Here is a 25,991-nt window from a genome sequence, read left to right as displayed (position 1 = left end):
TTTACTGATAATCCAATTGATATAGACATATTGTAGTTCTCTGATAACAGGCCCATCATTAGAATTTCCCAGCATACCCCAAAGCCTGCCAAGGAGTATGAATAGGACTGATTGGAAACTGATCAAATACATTTTATCTTGTTTATTATGAAAACATTTACAAGAAAATACCTATTTTTTTTAAAGAAGTGGGTACTAAATTCAGCATGGTTGACATCAAAACCCCCTTTATTTAATCACATTAAACTCAACAGTCTTTTCCCTTGTCTAATTTAAACATTGCTATAGTAGACAGGGTTTGCTGAGCCTCTTGGCTCATGGTATTGCTCTGCCTATTTCTAAATTAAACAAATAAAATTTGCCAGGAGGCTCATGCTGTGAGCACATGAAGTAAATTTGGAGATCAGAAATAATGCCTCCTTCCTTCACTACTGCAGAACATCAAGAATTTCAGGGAAATCATGTGTGTGACATAGGGGATGATGAGGAATTACTTTTGGAGAGGTTAGTTTCTGTGAATGGGGTAGTAATGGCATGTTATAGTCATATTTTTATTAGTTGATGGGCAAAAGCTCACCCAAAATAAACCTGATATGCAAGAAAATTATCATATATACAAAGGAAACATGTATCAAAATTTAACAATCTTATCAGCAAATTAGAAACAAAACTTTTTTCACTCTTGGGTTTATATTTGCTAGATAAATGTGCAAAATTTTGTTCTTAATGAGAGCCCAGATACAACGATGGAAAAAAATGTTTCTATAAAGAAAATAGGTAACACAGTTCTTTTAGGGGAAAAAAGTAGGGTCTTTAGCCAATCTAGAACACCTATGTTTTACTTGAGAACTCGTATACTTCTACTATACATTGTTCCTGCATTCTAATATCTTTGTATTTTTCTGTCAGAGTCCATAATTTTGAGCCCATTCTTGGATTATTCATTTGTTTTGACTAAACCAAGATTAAGGATTCTAGAATAAATTGGTGTGTTTCCAGAATGTTGCTTGTGCTATTTTTAAATACTGCTATATTGAAAAACAAAAAGGAGCAAGAAAAAAACCTCAACAGTAATGTGATAATACTATGTTTCAAATTCATTATGTTTATAAGTTTGAAATTACGGAATTTTCAGTTTCCACCTTGTGCATAGACTGCCTTGATTTATTTTAAAGTAACCAGGTCACTACTTAATTCCATCTCTTCTTTTTTTCCCTCCTTAATTCTCTCTCCCTTTCTGGCCAATTTTATTTCACCTGAGTTTCCTTTCCATAGAAAAACTGGACAATACAGAATATTGATTATAAAGAAACATAGTTATATGACGAGTAAACCCCAATACCAAGAAAAAGCCATTATTATCGGTTAGTTTCTTTTTTTTTTTTTTTTAATGTTTTATTTATTTCTAGGAGAGAGAGAGAGACAGCGTGAGCAGGGGAGGGTCAGAGAGAGAGGGAGACATAGACTCTGAAATAGGCTCCAGGCTGTGAGCCGGCGGTCAGCACAGAGCCCGACGCGGGGCTCGAACCCACGAACCGCGAGATCATAACCTAAGCGAAAGTCAGACGCTTAACCGACTAAGCCACCCAGGCGCCCCGATTATCAGTTAGTTTCTTTTCTTCAACCTCATGATTCTTTGTATTCTTTGTTTTATTTACACCCGTTTATCTCTCAACTAAGAAAACATGCCATTGTTTTCATGTGGTCTGTTAATTATAATTTATTGATCTATTCTTCATCCTTCATCCACTAAAGCCCTGAAACCCCATCCTTTACCAAAAGCCACGCTTTGGATAAAAGGACCTACTGCCTTACTCAGTCTGGTTTTACCTCAGTTTTGATCAGCCTTGATAGTGCTTGGCTCTGTTTTGGACCTTTTATCATGGCTGTTGAACAAAATTTATATACTGTAACTTAGTAGATTCCAGAGCCCTTGTTATTCTGTACTCCCTGCTTGCATTCAGAAAAGTACCAAAATAAAGACTTTGAAATACCTCAACCCTGTATTTTCTCCTTTGCCTAAACTTTGTTAACTTTGATGCAAATGTAATGTAAATGTAAAACTTTGATGTAAATTTAACATGTAAATGAATGAGTATGGCTGTGTTCCAGTAAAACTTTATTTAAACTATGGCATAAGGCCATAGTCTGCCTACCTTTAAGCCATGAATCTCTAAAGCATTGTGTGATGATACACTTGTCCATTTGTGAAAAAGCTAAATGTTTACCTCACATCACACACACCAGGAAATCATATATCTATTGAGGGTTTAAACAATAAGACTGTAAAAATATTCTGAATAATACAAAACATATTGACCATAAAAGAAGAGGTTGACAAATTTGACTTCATTAAATTTAAGATCAGAAAGCACACCATAAATAAAGATAAAAGATGAATGACAAACTGGAAAAAAAAGTTGCAGTTGGTGTGACTAGCAATTGGTATTGTTTCAACACATCAGTAAGATGAATAACTCAAAAGAAAATGCAAAAGACATAAATTCACAAGAAAAGATATTTATTCTTACTAATAGTAAAATCTCTGTATTAAAGGAAATTTTTTTGCCTGTCAAATTTATAAATGTGAATACTTAGTAATACTCCTAATTCTCAGTATTTTGGAGAATATGGGGCAATAAATAATTAGAGGTGGTTGTAATGTCTTCTATTTATTTTATACTATTGTGTAACAGATTACCCTACAACTTAGCTAAAAACAACAAACATTTATTATCTCACATTTTCTCTGGGTCAGAAATCCAGGAGGGGCTTAGCTAAGGTGGTTCTGCTCAGAGTTCTCATGAGGTTGTAGCCGAGCTATCTGCTGACTAGATAGTCTACCTCTAAGGCCACTCTTGTGAGTGCTGCCAGGCCCCCAGTTCCTTCCTTCTTATTGCCCAGGGATTTCCAAGTCCTCACCACACACTCACCTTTGGCTCCCTGAGTGTCCTCACAACCTGGCAACTATTTTTACCCCAGGCAAGTCGTTCATCTAAGAGATAGAGCAACTGAAATAGACACCAGGATATATTCTATAACCTAATATCAGAAGTGATGTCATGTGTAGCAACATGGATGGACCTTGAGGGTGTTATGCTGAGCGAAATAAGTCAGGCAGAGAAGGACAAATATCATATGTTTGCACGTATAGGAGGATTAGGAGGAACTTGACGGAGGAACAAGGGGGAGAAGAAGGGCGGAAATGGTGGGGGAAAGGGAGAGAGGCAAACCATGAGAGACTCTAGAATGCTGACAAAAACTGAGGACTGATGGATGTGGGGGGGTGAGGGGGGATGGGCGTGGAGGAGGACACTTGTGGGGATGAGCACGGAGTGTTATGTGGAAACTAATTTGACAATAAACTATTTGAAAAAAAAAAAGTGATGTATCATCACTTCTACCATTTGTTATTAGTCACACAGACTAATCCTGGTATAATATGAGAAGGGCCTACACAGCAGGGTGAATACCAGGAGGCAGGGATCCTTGGAACCACCTTAGAGGCTGATCACCAAATGGCTGTATGCCTAAGGTCTTATTCCTCTCTGTCTCTTGGGTTATACAGTTGTCTACATGGTGTGTGCTATAGCTAGAATGTCCAGAATGGCTTTTTTCCCCTTAACTGTGGCCTGGAAGCTGGCCAAGCATCTTTTTTGTTTGCTTTATTTTTTTTTTTTTAATGTTTATATATTCTGGAGAGAGAGAGGCAGAGCGTGGGTAGGAAGCAGGCAGAGAGAGAGGGAGACACAGAACCCAAAGCAGGCTCTAGGCTCTGAGCTGTCAGCACAGAGCTGAACGTGGTGCTCGAACTCATGAGCTGTGAAATCATGACCTGAGCCGAAGTCGGACGCTTCACCGAATGAGCCACCCAGGCTCCCCTGGCCAGGCATCTTTCACTCCACATAGCTAGCTTGGGCTTCCTTACAATATCATAGTGTCAGGTTAGTCATGCTTCTTATATGGTAACTGGCTTCTCCCAGAACCAGCATTGTGGGAGATCTAGTTAGAAGCTGCAAGGTTTCTTAAGACCTAGACTCAAACTTGTTTCCATTTTACGTTGTCAAAACCTGTCACAGGACAAGCTTAGATTCAAGAGCATGATTACCAAGAGATGTGACTTACTGTGAAGGGCCATCTTTGAAACCTATCCCAGAAAGTTATGCTTTGGAGAGATGGCACTGGCTTGTTCGAAAGTTAGTGGAGGTAATACAAATTGATCTGAGTCTGGATATACTTTGAAGATAAAATTGACAGGGTTTGCTATGGACTAGATATGTGGTATGTCAGAGAAATGGAGAAGTCAAAGATGAATATGAGAATTTTGAGCTGAGCGATTTGAAGAAGAGGGATGCTATTTACTCAGATGGGAAGGACTGTAAGACAATAGGTTGAGAGGAAAATCAGGATTGGTTAAAATATTGGGCCTCTGTATAAGAGAATGCATATAAATATGTAGCTACTAAGGTGAATCTACAAAGAGATCTACATGTAGTGAAGTAGAAACACTACCCAAGGTATTAATTGCAAGGTACAATAAACAAAGTATGACGGCATTTGGATGACTTAGTTGAACGTCCAAATCTTGATTTCAGCTCAAGTAATGATCTCAGGGTCGTGGGATCAAGCCCCGCATCCAGCTCAGTACTGAGCATGGAGCCTGCTTAAGATTCTCTCTCTCTCTCTCTCTCTCTCTCTCTCTCTCTCTCTCTCCCTCTCTCTCCCTCTCTCTCTCTCTCTCTCTCTCTCTCTCCCCCTCCCTCTCTCTCCCTCCCCCCCCACCCCAGCTGTATGCTCATGCACACTTTCTCTTTCTCTCAAGTAAATAAATAAAATAAAAATAAAGTACAATTCCTGTTATGAAGAAATAAATATTTATTAATATCTGCATTATTCTACATAATTCTAAGAATTCTAACCTTTCTAGGGATAGATTAAGAGTTTGCATTTTATAAATCAGAGAACTCTAGATGCTGGCGAGGGTGTGGAAAAATGGGTACCCTCCTACACTGTTGGTGGGAATGTAAACTGGTACACCCCCTCTGGAAAACAGTGTGGAGGTTCCTCGGGAAACTAACAATAGAACTCCCCTGTGACCCAGCAATAGCACTGCTAGGAATTTACCCAAGGGATACAGAAATGCTGATGCATAGGAGCACATGTACCCCAATGTTCATAGCAGCACTCTCCACAATAGCTAAAACATGGAAAGAGCCTAAGTGTCCATCAATGGACGAATGGATCAAGAAGATGTGGTTTATCTATACCATGGAATACTACATGGCAATGAGAAACAATGAAATCTGGCCATGTGTAGCAACATGGATGGACCTTGAGGGTGTTATGCTTAGCGAAATAAGTCAGGCAGAGAAGGACAAATATCATATGTTTGCACGTATAGGAGGATTAGGAGGAACTTAACTGAGGAACAAGGGGGAGAAGAAGGAGGAAAATGGTGGGGGAAAGGGAGAGAGGCAAACCATGAGAGACTCTTGAATGCTGACAAAAACTGAGGACTGATGGATGTGGGGGGGAGGGAGGAAATGGGCATGGAGGAGGGCACTTGTGGGGATGAGCACTGGGTGTTATGTGGAAACTAATTGACAATAAACTATTTGTAAAAAAAAAAAAAAAAAGAGTTTGCATTTTATTCCATAAGTAGAGGGAACTTTTTTAAGGCTTTTGGTCAGGGGAATGCTATGATCATAATTATCCTTTGGGAAGATGAATTTAGCATTATAAAGAATGAAGGAACAATGGGAGATCCAGGGACTGAGCTCTGTGAATGCATACCACGTTATATTTAAAATCTTTGAAATAAGTCTTTAGAGGTCAGAGACAGTATTGCTTTTTTTTGTTTGTTTTATTCATAGCTTCTAGTCTATAGCAAGCCAAAAGAAAGGGGGTGGGAGTTGGTGAATGATGAAAACATGCATTATCAGCAGTTCATTATTTGAGAAAAGCCTAGTCTAAATTAATAAAATACTCCAGTTACATTTTCCCCCATTGGTTTTATTACACTCAAGAGGTAACAGAAAATAGTATCACTTTAAGAAGTAGTAGACCTTTGGAGATCTGATTTTAGTTAACTAATAGACTAACATCTTATCAAAAACTACCTCATTGTCTTTGGTACTGTTTTTAACTTTTTCTTTAAGAGTTTACAATATTTAGGGTTGTTTTAAATTCATCTTCTACCTGCATATATTCTTTAAGGGCTCCATTTTCTTGATAACAAAAAGTCCTTTGAGTGGTAATGAAAAGTTCTGAATATATATTATGTATTGTTAAAAAAGACTTAAACTGGGGTGCCTGGGTGGCTCAGTCAGTTGAGCATCCAACTCATGGTATCAGCTCAGGTCATGACTTCTAGGTTTGTGGTTTGAACACCACACTGGGCTCCACACTGTTAGTGCAGAGTCTGCTTCTGATACTCATCTGTCTCCTCTCTCTGCTCCTCCCCAACTCGCACTCACAGTCTTTCTCTCAGAATTACTAAATAAACTTTGAAGTAAATAAATAAATAAACATCTTTTTAAAGGAAAATTAAGTTCTCATTGGTCCGAATACCAATATTTCCCTATTCCCTTAAAGAGATAGATTTGGGGTTTTGTTTGAAAAAATGACATAAATGACAAGTGACCCCAAAAAATTGACATTTTAAAATAATGATGAACTTTTTATGGAGAGTTTTTGTCCCTTTGGATTTTTGTTTGGGTCATATTTTTTTTCAATGTCCCCATGCTTCACTGCCTGTAGCGTGCAGCCCAGAGGCCAGGCAATGTTTCAAGGCAAAAATTTGCACTGGCGTGGGGCACTATGAAAGGCCCAGGGGATTTTTTTTTTTAATGTAAATATCAAATGTATTTGGCTCACAAGTTTTAGTGGAAGGGCAAAAATTTATTGTTGGTTTCATGGTTATATTTGTCATTGGTTTTAATAAATTGCAGGATAGTTTGCTAAAATGTCTTGTTTGTTTCAGGGGCTACACTAAGTATGAGACCAGCCCCCATTCCAATAGAGGACCCAGAATGGAGACAAACACCGCCCCCAGTCTCTGCCACATCTGGCACCTTCCGACTACGACGAGGGAGTCGATTTACCTGGAGAAAGGAGTGCCTGGCTGTCATGGAAAGGTACATGTCTCCTTTCCCATGAGCAAGGTCCCAAACTCAGGAAAGAGAAACTTTAGATAGATTTGGACAGTTTCCATTTCAGACAAGTAATTTGGGATCTAGGTTCTATCTCTAAATATATTTTGGAGTATTATAAATGTTATATTATTGAAATAAGATGATTGTACCATTGAGAATTCATAAAACTGAAGTTAGCATTTATGAATATAACTAAATAGTGTTCTCAGTAATTTAAGAAACTTTAGAAGACTTTTTGAGTTTAAATTGTTATATTTTATTTTGGAAATGCTCTTTGAAGTCATGTTTCATCAGAAATATTGAATACTTATATAAAAGGCCACTGAGATTTTACTTCCTTCAATCAGGAGTATGGCCTAAAGGAGCTTAGTCCCAAGGGTTATAAATACTGTGATTTTTACTTTGATTTGTCAATTTATTTTCTGACTCTAGCACCAGTACCTGATCCATAGTAAGTATACTTAGTATGTTTTAGACTAGAATTTGATCTTAGCTTCTATTTTTCTATCCTAAATGGTACAGATTAATTAAATATGATTATTAAATGTTCAGTACATTTAGGGTGGAACCTATAGTAGGATTACCCTTTTAGTCTCCTACCTAAAAGTAATGTTTATGGAATTTTGTTTTGATTAAAGAGTTTTATATTCAATAAGGTAATAATTTCCAGTTGAAAAGTATTTACTTCCCAAGATTAAATATAGAGAAAAAAGAATATATTAGGCAAAGGTAAAAACAATTGAATTTTCATATTGAGATTTCTCAGTAATTTAAATAATGGAAAAGAATGGAATTGAATGTTTAAAACTGGGTTTCACTTTTAAGCTGACATAGAATTCATATTGACATTGAGCCAGCTTCACCTTTTTCCCCCAATTATCTAATCTGACCAGTTGAACAGCAAACTGGAAAGAACATTTGACCCAGAGTCAGAAACCTGAAACCTGGATTTGGCTTTGCCGTTAACCAACTATGCAACTTTGTGCAGCTCACAAACTCTGAGCAGTAACTTTTTCATCTATAAAATGAAGTTTTTTAATAGCCAATAGTGAACTGTATATCATCTGGACTTTTGTCATTTTTCTTCCTGCCTCTTTCCCCATTATCTCCCAGCTCATTAGACATCACTACCTCAAGTAGAGGGAGATTTAAAATGCTGAAGTTGAGGCCATGTTTTTTTGTTCTTGTGATCAGGTTGAAATTAAAAGGTTTGCTTAAGGAGGTGGTTGGATCCAGTAGCCAAAATGAGACTGTAGATTAATCATTGATGTTATCATATGTTACTTTTCTCACTCTGTCTATTGTAGATTAGAGGCCATTCATTGAATAACAAGTCCTTATAAGCTTGAGCAGTTAAAATAGAGTGAGACTTTTTCATCCCAGAGACCTGACATTTGCAGTCTGCTTTATGTTTCACATGTAGAAATTTTTATTCTTTTAAAAAATTTCTTTAGAACTTAACACATAATAGGCATAAATATAAATAATATCAAACTTAAAGATTATTTATAGTACTATACATTTTTCTCTGTGTAACAAATAGTGTAAGTTCTAATTTTGCTACTGATTCAACCATTTAATTTTCTCATGAAAATACCAATATACATTTATCACATAATGTTGATGTGAGGAGAGATTAATTTTAAAATTGATAATGTTGGGAGTGGGAAAAATAATAAAATTGATAATATTAATAATGATAGATGATATTCCTAGTACATTTTCATAATTGAACCTCATAAGCTTTACAGTTCTTTTTATTTTTCCCAAAACAACTAAAACTACCTATGGAATTGCACTGATGAAATTTCAGTTAAAAAGATACTGAGCACTTACCCTGTGTAAGACTCCCATTTAATCTTAATTTTCATCTTTTAACCTTAATTTCAGTTAATAAACATCTTTATCCAGGAATTAGTTATCTTGGGTTTAGTTTTATCTTACTTGACACAACCAGTAAGAAAGTATGTGGTTTATTCCATTAGTTGCAGAAATGCAAAAAGTCTTTCAAAGTATTTAATAGCAGTAGTACAGAAGAACATGGAATGATTTCATTTTGTGAAAATGGAACTTTTTCTTTTCTAACATGGAATATAAAATTCCCTAGTCTCAGAGCAATGTGTGCTGTTTTTTCCTACACTGAATAGGTGAATATTTATGCACAGACTGTAAAGCCAGCAAAGTACTAGGCTTACTCAAATATATTAGTAGAAGTCAGAGTCACTCCATTCTTCATACCAAACACAAGACAAATTTCAAATGAATCAAAAAAGTTAATACATATAAATAATGGAAGAAAATATGGGTATCCTGGAAATGGTGATGTTTTTCCTAACTAGGACTAAAAATCCAAAATATGGGAAAGGATTGATAAATTTGATAAATTTGATTACATAAAGTAAAAGGAAAACTTTGGAGTGGGCTTCTGGGTGGCTCAGTCATTTAAGTGTCTGACTCTTGGTTTCAGCTCAGGTCATGATCTCATGGTTTCATGGGTTTGAACTCCACATCTGGCTCTGCACTAGCATTGGGAAGTCTGCTTGGGATTCCTTACCTCCCTCTCTCTTTGCCCCTTCCCAACTCATGCTGTCTCTGACTCTCAAAATAAATAAATAAACTTTAAAAAAGAAAAAGAAAAACTTTGGGGAGAAAAAACTGTGAACGAAGTACAAAAACAAAAGATAAATTGGAAAAAATATTTGCCACATATTATTATCTCTCATGTATAAACAACTTTTATAAGAGAGAGACCAACGGCTCTGTAGAAAACTAAAGATATCAACAGAAAAACAAATGCAAATGGCTCTTGAGTATATAAAAAGATGTTCAATTTAACTCATACTAAGAGAAATTCATATTAAAATTACACTGAGATACTCTTCTTCTTCTGTCACACTGGCAAAAATCCAAAAGTTCCATAGCATTTTCATATTGATTGAGCTGTAGGGAAATGAACACTCTCATATACTACCTGTGGGGAATGCAAAATGGAACAACTTCTGTGGACAGGAATTTGACAATATTAGGGACAGTTATTCACAGATTTGCCCTTTGACTCAGCATCCCACTTCTAGAAAATTAACCCAGAGGTAAACTGACAGAAATTTAAATACAGCATCTCTGTTTACAATAATGTCAAAATATTGAATACAACCTGTATCTATGGGTGGTGGACTTGGGTGATTATAGTGCATCCATACGCTGGATGCCCAGGCTGAAATAATAGAGTGCTGTGCTGAAATAATAGAGGAATGAATTTTCCATCCTACAGAATGAAAATCATACTGTGTCCTTCTGTACCATTGCTATCAAATATTTTGTAAGGCTGTTTTGCATTTTTGTAACTACTGGAATGAATTCTTTTCTATATACAGTGATCTACAGAATATAATGTTTTAAAAAAAAAAGCAGTGTCTGTTGTATATAGTTGGCTGTCATTTATGTATTTATGTATTTGCTTATAATTTGTTTTAAAATGAAGGAATATACCATAAAATAAATAAAACAGTTACCAATAAGAGAAGACAAAAAAAGATTGAAAGGAACAAGAATAGAAGCTCGACTTCTCTAAACATACCATGTTTTGACATTGTAACCATGTAAATATTTTATGTAATTATAAAACAAAATTAAGTTGAAATGGGGGGAAGGTGATCCCAAAAAAGTATAATGAAACAAACCTCACTGATTTAAACTCTCATGATCTGTATCAAATAACTTTATAACACAGTATTTTGAACATGCTTCTTGGTGGGATACAGCTTAGAATAAAAAGAACTACAGAAAAATCTTACCTTGTTTTTACTAATTTGATAATATTGTTATTCAGGTACTATTTTTATTTGTATACATACAGCTATAAATAAGACAATCATAATGTTATCAGGAATCAAAATTTTCGGTGTAAAACATATAAACATAAAATAAGTAAAACACTATAATGTTTATGTGTGTGCATATAGAAATTTACCTCAAATTTATTCTTTTAACATATTTATTGGGCTACAATTCACCTAATTAAAGCGTACAATTCAGCACTTTTTAGTGTATTTACTGTCATGCAACCATCACCACAATCAGTTTTAGAATATTCTCTTCACCCCCCAAATAACCATTGTATCCAGTAGCAGTCACTCTTTTTCCCCTTATTCTCCCACAACCTTATGAATCTGCTTTTTCTGAATATATATTTGCCTATTGTGGAAATTTCATATTAATGGAATAATATAGATATAGCCATGTGGGACTCACTTCTTTCATTTAGCATAATATCTTTAAGGTCCATCCATGTTGTAGATTTGATGTATTGCATTCCTTTTTGTTGCCAAATAATATTCCATTGTATAGATATGCCATTCATTCATTTGTTGATGGGACATTTGGAGTTGTTTCCCCCTTTCAGCTATCGTTGCTAATACTGCCATCAACAAAATTTGTGTATTAGTGGAATTACTGGGTCATATGGTAACTGTTCAGCCTTTTGAGAAACTGCTAGACTTTTTTCAAAGCAGATGTACCATTTTACATTCCACCCAGCACTGTATGATGGTTCCAGTTTCTTGCCAACACTTGTTATTATCTGTCTTACTGGTTATAACCCTCCCAGTGTGTGCAAAGTAGATTCTCACTGTGGTTTTGATTTGCGTTTCCCTGACTAATGATGTTGGGCATCTTTTCATTGGCTATTTGTATTTCATCTTTAGAGAAATGTCTATTCAGATCCTTTGTCCATTTTTTAAATTGGGTTGTCTTTGCGTATTGAACTATATCTTTTCTTTATGTATTCTGTATCCAAGTCGCTTATAAGATACATATTTTCTCCCATTCTTTGGGTAGTCTTCAGATTCTTGATGATGACCTTGGAGTACACAAATTTTTAATTTTCATAAAGTTCAGTGTATTTTCTCGTCTGTTGTTTGTACCTTTATTGCCTTTTCTAAGAAACCTGTGCCTATAGCAAAATTACAAGATTTATTTCTGTGTTTTTTTCTAAGTGTATTATATTTTTAACTCTTAAATTTAGGTCTTCTATCCATTAGAGTTAATTTTTGCATCTGATGTGAGATTAGGGACTGAACATCATTCTTTTCAATGTGATATCCAGGTGTCCCAGCACTGTTGAAAGAACTATTTTTTTCCCATTGACTAGTCTTGGTACCCTTTTCAAAATTTAGTTGATTAAAAATGTGAAGGATCTTTTCTATTCTGTTCCACTTGTCTGTATATCACACTGTTGTGATTACAGTTTTATTGTAGTAAATTTTGAAATCTGGAAATATGAATTTTCCACTTCCTTTTTTAAGATTGTTTCAGCTATTCTGGATTCCTTATATTTCCACATGAATTTTAGGGTCAGCTTGTCAATATCTGTCTGCTATGAAGCAAGCTATAATTTTGGTGACAAATCCTAAAATCTTTAATATGAATTATAAACAAGAATGTGAATTTGTTACAGTTTCTCTTGGAAAAAAAGGAGGGGGTGTACTGTCTATCTCTGCTTACTCAAAAAGCCCAGGAACAGTGATCAACTTAGACCTTAGCAGTCCTTGGGCACACAGTGTGGTCATAAGTACCATTAGCATTCCTTGAAGAAATGTCTGATTCTAGACTGGGACAGAAAATAATACAGGATAAGACTAGAGATCTTGTTAAAGCAAGAAGGCCATCACAGATAGGTGAGTAATATCAAAAGGACTTAGGAGCTAACTTGAAGAGGCTCCCCCTTCCAAAGATGGGGATAATTTGAACTTCAGTAATAATACCATTGGTAATAGATTGAAGCACAGCAAACTTATTAAAAATCCATACATAATAATGTTACTAAAAATATTAGTCACACCTAGACAATGTTAGAGAACCAACTAAATATTTAGAAGTGGTAAAAGGAAAGAACTGAGCATTTAACTTGTCTTTCACATATGAACTTTATCTCTGATTAACCAAAAGGCTTTCTTTAATGAAGGTTCCCAACTAATAAATGAAAAAGGAATAATATAATTCGAATATCATCATTTTGTCAACTCCTAATGAAATAGTAGATCTCACAATGATCATGAATAGCTGCTAACAAAAAGACAGATATTATATACTTCTTGGAGGAGGTAAACACCACCACCCACATAGAGTATTCTTCTAACAAAATTGAAGCTGAATCAATTCAAGCATGTAGGTCCAGCTCCAGGTTGGTAGGAAATATTAAACAAAGTTCTGTCAAACAATGCTATGGGGAATTCTGGTCAACAATATCCATGATGTGAGAGATACTAAGAATATAAGAACAGTTTTTTCAAGCATTTTTTAAAAAATATATTAGCCAATTAAAGAAATTTGAACACTGGATAAATAGTAATTCTTATTTCAGTTATGATAATGGTAGCTTATATGTAAATGATGCTACATTTATAAAAGTTAGAATTTTTGTCTTTTAGAAGTATAACATTACTGAATATATAATATGATATAATATCTGGGATTTACTTCAAAATAACACAAAGAGAAAAGGCAGAGGCAAGGGTGCGGGTAAAACAAGAGTGGTATCTGTAAGTTGATGCTCTCTGTAGCTTCTGTAGTTTCTGTAATGTTTACTTGGGGGTTCATGGTACAGTTTCCTCTGCTTTTGTATACGTATTATATGTGTGTTAAAGATCTAAATTTTGGATCAAATCATGTAGAATTATGAGAAATGAAAGTCTTTATTACTACAAAAACTCAACTACACAATGTTATCTAATAATAACATTTACTTAACAAATAAATGAATGTCACTATACATTGCAGTGGTGAGCATAAATAGTTCCTGCAGTCTTGGAGTTTACAGTCAGCTTGGAGAGACGGATATTAATCAGATAATTACACAAATTGAGGTAAAATTGCAGTGGTAATACATGTATGAAAGGAACGGTTTATGGTACTGTGAGATACTATAATAGGGAATTTGAGAGTTAATGAGGTAAAAGAAAAGGGGCAAATGTTGCAGGGAGAGCTGTAGTCATCTAGAACTGCACTGTCTGATATGATGGTGACATATAACTTTAAATTACTTAAAATGAAATAAAATTTAAATTCAATTCTTCAGTCACACTAGCCACAATTTAAGTGCCTACTACTTGTGTATGGCTACTGACTGCAGTTTTAGACAGTATTTCTATCATGGAAAACCTTGTAGGGAACATTTCTGTCGCCACAGAAAATTTTATTAGATGACTCTGATATAGAACAACTGTAACTGATCCCCCATAGAGAAAATAATGGTTATATTTGCCTCATAATGACTTCTTTTTGTTTTTCTTTTTACTCAAAATTGTAAGGCAAATACAAATTAAAAACCAAACATTAAGCCTACTGAAATATTTTATTTTTTTTTTATTTTTTTTTTACAAATAGTTTATTGTCAAATTAGTTTCCACATAACACCCAGTGCTCATCCCCACAAGTGCCCTCCTCCATGCCCATCCCCCCCTCCCCCCCACATCCATCAGTCCTCAGTTTTTGTCAGCATTCAAGTGTCTCTCATGGTTTGCCTCTCTCCCTTTCCCCCACCATTTCCCCCCTTCTTCTCCCGATTGGTCCTCTGTTAAGTTCCTCCTAGTCCTCCTATACGTGCACACGTATGATATTTGTCCTTCTTTGCCTGACTTATTTCGCTCAGCATAACACCCTCAAGGTCCATCCATGTTGCTACACATGGCCAGATTTCATTGTTTCTCATTGCCATGTAGTATTCCATGGTATAGATAAACCACATCTTCTTGATCCATTCATCTGTTGATGGACACTTAGGCTCTTTCCATGTTTTAGCTATTGTGGAGAGTGCTGCTATGAACATTGGGGTACATGTGCTCCTATGCCTCAGCATTTCTGTATCCCTTGGGTAAATTCCTAGCAGTGCTATTGCTGGGTCCTAGGGGAGTTCTATTGTTAGTTTCCTGAGGAACCTCCACACTGTTTTCCAGAGGGGCTGTACCAGTTTACATTCCCACCAACAGTGTAGGAGGGTGCCCGTTTCTCCACATCCTCGCCAGCATCTAGAGTTCTCTGATTTGCTCATTTTAGCCACTCTGACTGGCGTGAGGTGGTATCTCAGTGTGGTTTTGATTTGTATTTCCCTGATGAGGAGCGATGCTGAGCATCATTTCATGTGTCTGTTGGCCATCTGGATGTCCTCTTTGGAGAAGTGTCTGTTCATATCTTCTGCCCATTTCTTCACTGGGTTGTTTGTTTTTCGGGCGTGGAGTTTGGTGAGTTCCTTATAGATTCTGGATATTAACCCTTTATCTGATATGTCATTTGCAACTATCTTTTCCCATTCCGTTGGTTGCCTATTAATTTTCTGGGTTGTTTCCTTGGCTGTGCAGAAGCTTTTAATCTTGATGAGGTCCCAACAATTTATTTTTGCTCTCGATTCCCTTGCTTTTGGGGATGTGTCAAGTAAGAAGTTGCTGCGGTGGAGGTCAAGGAGGTTGTTTCCTGCTTTCTCCTCTAGGGTGTTGATAGTTTCCTGTCTCACGTTCAGGTCCTTTATCCATTTTGAGTTTATTTTTGTGCATGGTGTGAGAAAATGATCTAGTTTCATTCTTCTGCATGTTGCTGTCCAGTTCTCCCAACACCATCTGTTAAAAAGGCTGTCTTTTTTCCATTGGATATTCTTTCCTGCTTTGTCAAAGATCAGTTGGCTGTATACTTTTGGGTCCACTTCTGAGTTCTCAATTCTGTTCCATTGGTCTATGGGTCTGTTTTTGTGCCAATACCATACTGTCTTGATGATGACAGCTTTGTAGTAGAAAGCCTACTGAAATATTTTAGAAGGTTTTCTATATGACAGTGACAGAAACAGGTTTCACTAATTCCTGTATCAAAATTATTTTGCTTCTGCATCCACATCTAGCCCTGCTTTCCACATCCAGCCCTGTTTTTCGGGTATAAGGTTTAATAATGTATTATTTATAATGATTGGTCTTTTTCTCTCCTTTAGTTTGCATGAATGCATGCATTCATTCATTCACCTGCTTATCAAACGTATTTATACACACTGCATTTGGTGGATATGTCTCTTGAGTCTTTTAATTTGTAGAATTCCCTTCCCCGCACGTGCACACGCACACACACACTTTGTTCATGCTGTTTATTTGTTGAAGATACTAAGGCATTTGTCATATTGAATTTCCCACATCTTAGATTTGGTCAGTTACATCCTCTTACGTGTCTCTTAACATCACCTTATCTTTTCTGTAGACAGGTAGTTAGATCTAGAGTCCTTATTAGATTCTGATTTAGCTCTCTTGGCATATAACTGCTATTTTGTCCTTATGAGCACATCATATAAGGAAGCACATTATGTCTGGTTGTCCCATTTTTAGTAACTATAGGATTAATCATGGGATTCAGTTTTATCATCTTGATCCACTTATTAGAAAGTTCCCCATCCAGTGAATAGTTTTAGGGCAGTGATTCTTAACTTTGGCTGCATATTAGGATCACCAGGGAGCTTTTAAAAATATCAGTGAGATACTACCCCTGATCATAGGGACATCGGCAGAGGTATATTTGAAAAGTTCCCAAGTGATTTTAAAGTACAGCCAGAATTGAGAACCACTGCTGTTTCATCCACTACTGACTTTTTCCTAGTCACTTTTTTAATAAGCGGTTACAAAATAGTTACATTCCTAGGGCTCCTGAGTGGCTCAGTTTAGTTAAGCATCTGACTTTGGCTCAGGTCATGATCTTGCAGTCTGTGGGTCCAAGCCCTGGGTTGGGCTGTGCGCAGACAGGCTTGGAGCCTGGAGCCTGCTTTGGATTCTGTGCCTCCCTCTCTGTCGCTTCCCTGCTCATGATCTTTCTCTCTCTCTCTCCCTCAAAAATAAATAAACATTAAGAAAATTTTTAAAATGGTTAAATACCAATTTTTTTTCATTTCTTCTGCATTAATCAGCTGGAATTCCTCTATAAAGAAGAACTTTCCCTCATCAACTTTTTAGTTACCCTGAAATATATTCTTTTACAAGCTTGGGGTAGAGCATTATCGTATAAGCAGTTATAGAACTGAGGAATAAATGCTGTTCTGAAGATGGGCACTTGAGTTTATGGGACCATGAGATGCAGACAATCAGAGGAAAGAGACTTTAACAAAATGATGACATTTTTGTTGCATTTTGATGGATGACAGACATTAGTTCACCAACTAGAGAAGAGAAAAAGAGTATTATAATGTTAGATTATCACAAAGTTCTTTGTGACAGAGCATAGAATTTTTCATTTGGAGCATCTCTGCCTTGATTATACAAGACCTAGTCATACTATGAATGGTATAATTAAATAAGTACCATGCTTAATTTATACCACAGCTTGACGTTCAGGCTTTTTCAGAGAGGAGATTGTACCTGATCGGATTGGTCTATTAGATAATATTAGTAGGAGTACGGAAGATAGGCAAGAAATCAGCCAATCGAGTATGTATTTGAACACATACCAGATGTCAAGAGCCAAGGGTAAATAAAACTTAAATAAATGTAAGTTGTAGTACCTGCCTTCATATATCTTAAGGCATCTTATATTTGAGTAAGATTTTATAGTTTGTATACAATTATTGATCTTACTGATAATTCTGTATGACACTTGACCTTATTTAATCTTCAAATTTTTGTTGTATATATTTTATTATTTACAGATTTTATGCAAGAGCATTAGAGGAAGGAAGTATGAGTAGCTCATGTGTAAATGGTTTGGAAGCAGGAAAAATGAAGGCCAGCTAGGAGGCTCTTAGAGTAGTCTATGCATGAGTGACAAGGGCCCAAAGTGTAATATCAAAGCAGACAAAATGGATAGAAGGTAATAGGTGTGAGAAAAAAATGTGAAGAAAAGAACAACCTAACCTAGTTACATATTGAACATAGAGATGACAAAGCAGGAAGTGTAAAAGAGAGCTTAACATTCATCTGGGAGACAGAATCTGTACCTTTAGAAAATAGTTGGACTTTGGGCAAATCATTCAACATCCCTTAACCCCAATTGCAATATTTATAAAAAGAAGAGTTAAGTATTAAGATATAGTAAAAAGCAGATGGGCTTCCCAGTCATACAGACTTTGAGTTTAGTGCCAGCTTCATTTTATGTTAATCCTTCAGAATTTCAGTTTTCTGTAAAATGGGAGATACTATTATGTAAAGAGTTACGTGAGATCGTGTATGTAAAGCACGCAGTAGAATGCCTTCCTCATAACTGGTGTTGAGCCAATTTTCTTTTTATATTTAAGTTCTTTCCACTTAGAGCTTTGACTGTGAACAAATTTCAAGATGTTAGGAGATCTCAGTATCTCTAGAAATGAGATTTAGGAGTCATCATTATATCAGGTACAGCTAAAGCCATGATGTATCAATGAACCCTGATCAAATCCACGTCTTGCATTTTTGGTTATACTGTTTCTGCATTTTTGCAGCTAAATATGGCTAGAGAAAACTTTAAACCCTGTAGAATGATCTCATTTTAAATTCATGACCATGAGCCTCAAGTGCGCCTATAATTCTGTCAGACATTTATACTGTGCCCACCTGGTTCAGTCTTTCCCAGTGTCCTAAACAATTATTTCATACTTTGTTCTCTCTGCCAACTCCCATTCTCCTTCTCATGATGACATGCTTCCTATTTAAATGTGGCGAGTGAAGCACTTAGAGGAGTAGTCCACAAACATGTATAGATTTGAAAATTTTCATAACTAAAAAGATTATTGTTACAATTATTTAAAGAGGACCTGGCTAGATTTGAATGGATAAAATAGAATTAGATAATTGACTACTATTTATTCATTTATTTTTATAGCATCTGCTATGTGGTAGCACTGAGGTAAGCTTTCTTCCAGTAGTTTGCATATTCACAAAAGGGGAAAATACCATCTATATCATAAGACTCAAATGTCAGACTCAAATGTGGTTTTTATTCAGCAGACCTAACCATTCTTTTGCTGATTCAACAAAGGACTTACTAGGTATGAGGCAAGGTGCTAGGGATACCTTCTAGGTGAAAGGAGTAGAGGGATATTGAACCTAGTTGATTTGAAAAGTCTTTAGAGTTTATGGTCAGAAGTGTTGGAGGCTCTATGAACCAGAAGCAGGGCTTCTAATGTACTCTTCTCTTTTTTCCTTTCCTTTCCCTTTGCAACAGTTTGGGCAGGGTATTCGTTTAGCCTTGGAAACAGGTGTGGCTCTAGAGTGTTAGGATCTGACTGGGACACAGAAGAATGAAATGTGGCTGTGCACCTGTTCTGGCCTCAAGGGAGAAAGACAAAAAGAACACTTCAAATCTTCTTATATAGGTTTTTCAGCCCAATTAAGCAAGATAGAAAGAGAAGCAACAACTTGGAGAGGACTTTAACTAGATACAGGAATAAATGCAAGAGCACCTAGCAGTGACAGGTAGAAGAAATAGCACACAGTAGTTAAGAGTACTAGCTTTGGAGCCAGATTTGTGTATATAGGGTACTTATTGCTGTTAATTTTCATCACAGTAGCTGAATGATCAGTCTGTATCTGGATGTGTCCAGGAAAATGGAGGCAAAATGAACATTTTATAATTTTTTGTGTGTTTATAATTAAAACTATTGCATGTTTTTATTTTTTATGGAAACAGTATACCTGTATACTATTTTTTGTTCCTTCTCTTTATGTTTATCTTCCATGAGCAATATTAAACAGAATCATTACTAAGGCCCAGAACTCTCTGAAATTATAAAGAAAACATTTTTGTTGCTGTTTAACTTTTGTCAGTCTCCAAAACAACTTTTAAAAATAAACTCAAAGTATTCTTCCAAACAGCAAAGAAACAGTATTAAAAGTTTTTGCATGAGAGTGTCTCTCCTCCCCCTTCCCCAATTTAAGCATCTAAAAATAGCTTCTTAGGATAAAAGTGCCTCTTCATGAGCAAAAATAGCATCACAACCACAATACTATAACAAACCAAAATTAAATCATAGCTCTAAATTTGGTGTCACCGATGTTAATCTGACATGTTATACAGTCTGAAAATATAATCTGAATTAGAGACATGGGTCTAGTACACAAATACATTTTGTTTAAGTGTGTTATACATCCTGGTAGAATCTGCATAGAAGAGACAAATCAGTTTGTAATGTGTGTTTCTAGAATGTTGCTTGAGGCTTCTGTAATTTAATTCTCTTGTATTTACTGCGTTTTGGACTTCTTCCCAGGACAGTTTATTAGTACTTGGATTTTGGTTTCAGTCTCTTTCCTTTCTCCTTTTTACTTTTAATTTTTTCAGTGAATACTTGGACTGTGAAGGTTAAGAAGACCAATAGTTCCAGAAACTAAATTCTATATTTAACTGCAGACTGGGTGTGGCTCAGACAACTGCAGTGCAAGCTTGCTCATGTTTTGCCAGTCATCAAAACCTTGACCTGCACGGAACATTCCTTTTCCTAGTCTTCTGACTTTGAAATATGCTGAATTATGATGATATGATATATAGTACACACTTTGTATCTGTATACATAAAATAAAGACAAGAGTCACATAGGTTCAAACTTAAGTGGCCCTGGAAGATGTTTTTCTTCTGTGATGTTTTATAGTAATATCCCAATGATATTAACCCACTCTGTTTTTGTCATGCTGCTTCCCATCATTCTTTTATTACTTTTAATTAACACTGTGTGATGTAAAAAATTTTTACACAGGAAGTCTTCTCCACTTCAGCTCCCATTTCATGAAGCCATATTTTCTTTTAATGTTATTTTCTTCTTGTTTTGCATTATATAGGACAGTTATTAGTGTAGTATAGTTTGAGACTTTATTTACCGTAAAAAATGGAGAATTAACCGCTTGTTCTAGTAACATTCTCCCCTCCCTTTAAAAAAAAAAAAGTACTCTATCTCTTGGACAGAATCCTGTTACTTTGTAAAATGGAAAAATAATCATTTTCTTCCTTAACAGTATCCTTCTGTATTATTTTGTGTAGTGTCCCAATATAATTTGGTGGTTTTCTTACCAAATAGGAATCCAGGGAGTAAGAGACCCTGCTCATTTCAGTAAGATACACTTAGCCAGAAAAAAATGTTTTCCTAATATTGCTCTTCTTAGAGATTGAGACGTATCCAGATATCTCTTTGAATAACAACTTGTATCATATGAACAATAAAAGGACTAATTGGCATCCATTGTACAAAAATATATAAATTGCACCTGCTGACCACTGATTTAGTTTAGCCTCATTTAAGCTAAGAACGTTCCTTTGATTTCATTTACCTATATTTGGTCACTATTTCTGCAGAGAATATGGAAGAGATGAGACCCTAAAGATCAGGCAGTTGAAATAGTTCAAGAACCTTTAGTTAATAGGTAAATCAACTTGGCTAAACTCACAGAAGAAATGAGACCAAGTTGCTTATTCTGAATCCATAGCCATATGAACCATAGAATATGATTTTTAATAAAGCGTATTCGTTGAATTTCTCAGCCCTTTTTTAAAAAAAGTTTATTTATTTACTTAATTATGTAATCTCTACACCCAGCCTGGGGCTCAGACTCAAGACCCTTCTATCAAGATCTTCATGCTCTTCTGACTGAGCCATCCAGGGGCCCCTCAGCCCTTTCTTTCTATCCTCTTTAATCTTTATTTGGTAAACATTTATTTAGTGTCTACTTTATGCTAAACTGGATACCAAGAATTGGGATGCAAACATGGGTAAGACAAAAGTCCCCTTACTACATTTCACTGAATTTCTTCTTATCTGTGCTTCTTTATTAATCTCTTATTTCCCTCATGCCCTCTTCCTTTTTCCTCCCTCACATTTTTTCATTTAAGTACACCTTCTACCATCACACCTCTGTTCTTAGTTCCTTCTTAGTTGATCATAATTTGATCTGCAGTATATGCTTTACTATTTCCTATACTTATTGAATAAAGTATTATGCTCCTTTTTCATTTAAAAAACAAATTGGTCATTATATTTTTCAAAGAATTTGTAAATGTTCTATAATTTCCAAGGATCTTTCAAATTTTCAAATTGTATTGCTCTATGATTCCAAATAATTTCTTGTTTTGTATGGACCCTTTGTTCTTAGACTCCATGGCTTTTGATAGGAAAACACTTTCCATCCTAGAGTTAAATGTTTAGAAGATAATTGGTGCTTAGCATAATAAAATAGACTAACTTCAAAGAACAGAATCACCTCCATGATAACTAAGTTCTATCTAAAGACTAGTTATCTAGGACTGTATTTATGTATATTCACATAATCTATTTCAGCACCTTGTTTGCCCATCAACTTGTATTCTAATCTCTCAATTTTTATGTTGATATAGTAATGAAATACCTAAGGGTATTGCAACCTAAAAATGCAAAGAAATCATTGTTCATCTATATTTTATGAGTTTAGGTAGTAAGGGTTACTTCCTTCTTCCTTATGAGAAAACAAAAAATATCCTCACTCCTTAGAAGAGATTTGCTTACTCATATTTTTCATTTTAACTCTAAGAGTAAAACTTCCTTCAGTACTTTACAATTGCAAAGAAACTTGCATCTCATTTTCTTCCTTGTTATGTTGCTGCTGAATTGAGTAGACTAACTGAAGAGAAAAGCTTCTTCACATCTAGGACCAAAGAGGTCATGTATCTGACCAAGATAGTGATTTTGTTTGGATAGGAAATTCAATTTTTTTCTTTCAATTTCTTTACGTGTAATCATGATAGCTTTTTAGGAAGTGGCTGAGTCAATGATAGCCTATTAAATGGAATGTCATGATAGAATGACAGGTGTGACCTGTGTAAATTTGAACAGAAATGTGAATGAAATAATGTTAAGCAATAAAAGAAAAATTACATTATTACAATGATTTTAAAAAGTCAAACATACAAAGATAAAGATTGGGAGAGGTAATAAAACTTCTCAATAAATGATTTCCTCCAGATGTTGAATAGTTTGTACATCTTAATGATACTTTTTGTCTTTTTGTTTCTGAAAATAGAGTGGTTAAGAACACAGGTATTTGAGTTAGAAAGACTGGGGTTCCAATCCCAACTCTCTTAGGAGCTATATATCCTCAGGGATTTCCTTGCTATAAAATGACTATAATAATCATACCTATCTTATGGGAGTGCTGTGATTTAATGCTAAGCGACAGAGCATGTAAAGTACAAAGTGTGGTCTTGGACACACATGTAAGAGTTTAACAAATACATGACTCCTACAAGAAAATACTCAGTACAGAAATAGTAAGAACTTTCAAAAAGATTTTGGATGTCTTCAGAATGGAATTTTCTGAAGTTGTTTTTTGTATTCCTAAGCTTTAGCCAGTAAAAGTCCATTTAGCATTTCTTACTCAAAAGATCATTTATCACCTTTGTGCCTAACACTATAATGAGTGAGTGCTCAAACATATTTAAACATGTGAAAAGATAGGGCATTAGCCCAGTAGGCCTCAGTCTTTTGGGAGTAGTCAGTCTGAAAAATCTCATATAAGTGATATGTACCAAGTGTAGTGGGACAGAGGAAAGTGGTGTGAGGAAAGGCAACATGGAAACGACATTCAAGCAGGGTCTTTTAAAGCACTGTGGTTTCGGTGGGTTGGGAAGAGGAAGAAAAACGTTCTTGACAAAGGCATGAAAAATCAGGTAACTGGAGTGTCTGGTCAGTCATTCAGGAAATGGGGCTGGAACTAAATTGCATCCAGATTGTGGAAAACCCTTGTACCCTGTGGTGCCACAATTGCAACATTTGTCTTTCTCAGAGCAAGTGTGTTTGTATCCATATGCCCAAGTATGGTTTTTCTCCTCATTGGAATCAAAAATCTCTTAATCCATTTTCTAGGTTGTCCCTGCCACGTTCCTCCCACATAGAGAGAGCATCAGTAGTAGCTCTTTTCAGACAGGGAGTCAAATTATTTTGAGGATGGTGGCAGATTTTGTGTCTAATATTTGTGAAACATCCTGGGAATTAAAAAATTGAAACTATTTTGAAATATGTTCTCAGCCTTTTTTTTAAAGACAAGAGCCTAAATCATATTCCCTTTTCTGTGTGTTTAAGGAAATATGTTAAAATTCCAACTGTTTCCATTTTTTTAAAGAAATCTTTTGACCCATTTTTCCCCTGCTGACTTGCATTACAGAAGTGGATTATCATCAAATAAAACCCAACTCTTCTACTGACTTCTGTTATAAAAGAAAATCTGAACCATATCTTTACCAGAATGAGTTATTTCACTATCCATTAAGTAAATTTTACCTGGTACTTCAGTGATGAAGTTTGTATGCTCCTGCGTGCTAGGGTTTGGTTATATTTAGCTGTCTTCTAGGCTACCACAGTGCTGGGCATGAAATCTGACATCAATAACTGTTGCTGAAACTTGATCGACTTGAATATTTAAGAAGGCTGTACAACTTCAACATAATTAGAAAATGCTATCCCCATGTATCCCCTGTGAGACATATTAGGCTCAGAGTAGGGGATAGAATAATACAGTATTTCCTAATTTTGTTAAAGTTGTAATTCCTTCAATTCAGTTCAATTCTATGATGAATAATAATTTGGTGGTTTAAAGTGATACAATCAAAATGGCTCAAAAACAGCAGAAAAATGACTTTCAAGTGCCTTGTTGTCATTTTTCCTTGGTCTGACCGTCATGCCACCATTTCCTCCCCCCCCCCCCAAACCACTTTGTGGGAATAGAGTTGAGTCCTGTAAAATCGAATGTTTGTTCTGGTCTAAAATGAATGGGAACCTAAAATATATGTACTCTGCCCTCCCGTAGGTTGTCTTGCCATCACTGCAACCCCTGGCAAGCTGTTTTTCCTTTCCCTCACTTCTGATGTCATTGCTGTTCTAAGATGGAAAATGTTGCAAGAATATCCTATAAATTTTGGAATTAATGGATGCTGGAAGTTGAATTTTAAAAAGAGTTCAACCTGTTTCATACTTCTTATGGAATGACTCGGGTAGAACATAATGAACTACACCTCCTGTATCTCTGCAAATAGAAGGAAGTTCTTAACATTTATATAAGACAGCAGGAGCCTGGACATGACCTCATTTCAATCCATTAGACTATTTGAGGAAAAAAACAACAAAACTTTCCCACTTATTGACAGGTAAAGTTATCCCAATCCATTTCTCATAGCCAGTAAGAAGATGAACTGTCCTTAAATGCATTTTAAAATTGGCAAATTATACTTCCTTTTTGGTCAAACAGAAATAGCCGAAAGAAATTATCACAGTGTTTTTGAGGCAGATTAAAAATTCTCCCTATCCTCATATAGATTTGCCAGCAGTTTCATTTTGTATAAACAACAAATTTCTCTAGTCCCTTGACCAATTAAACAGGACAAAGACCCTATGTTCCTCATACTGTTTTGTGGCCACAGTTTACAAAGAAATGAAGTGCATATAGTTTGGGAAATATTGGTATTTTATGTGACGAGTCACCAGTGAAGACATGATTCAGTCCAGAAGCAGAATTATAAGCATATTATAAACATTAATACTGATGGAGACCAATTTATAAACTAACTGAAAAATCTTCACAGAAAACAAGTGAGCATTTTCTTCTTTAAACTAAAGAAGTATTTCTTAAACTTCTACTTAGTACCTACTAATTGTAATAATGTATTAGGAAATCATTATTGATAGACTAAACATTCACAGCCTATACCAAGGTTTGCATATGTGTTTTATGTTTGAAGATCTTGGAATAGCAGAATATGGACTTGGTGGGTAAATATTCTATTTTTGTTTTGGTTGCCTTTTGGTTCAGGAAGTCTATCTAAATGGACTATGTAATTTCAGTAATAGGAAGTAAGTAGTATCTAGAAATGGTCTTCATACTTTGAAAACCTGCATAT

At 35.5% G+C, this 25,991-nt stretch overlaps 1 protein-coding gene across 7 annotated transcripts in view; it reads left to right on the top strand.

Moving 5' to 3' along the window:
* The window catches only part of HMBOX1 (homeobox containing 1), a 180,307-nt gene that overhangs the window by 133,674 nt on the left and 20,642 nt on the right, over positions 1 to 25,991 (top strand). For all 7 annotated transcript variants that reach the window (XM_039217175.1, XM_039217176.1, XM_039217174.1 and 4 more), the window contains one exon: positions 6,983 to 7,136. In XM_039217175.1, coding sequence (XP_039073106.1) covers positions 6,983 to 7,136 — 154 coding nt within the window. The remainder of the gene's footprint in view (positions 1 to 6,982; positions 7,137 to 25,991) is intronic.

This window comes from Hyaena hyaena, unplaced genomic scaffold (genome assembly GCF_003009895.1).
Source record: "Hyaena hyaena isolate Hyena2069 unplaced genomic scaffold, ASM300989v1 scaffold_678, whole genome shotgun sequence".
In the NCBI taxonomy this organism is placed as follows: domain Eukaryota; kingdom Metazoa; phylum Chordata; class Mammalia; order Carnivora; family Hyaenidae; genus Hyaena; species Hyaena hyaena.
The sequence above is the reverse complement of the archived record's forward strand: the minus strand, read 5'-3'. Positions and strand labels throughout refer to the sequence as shown.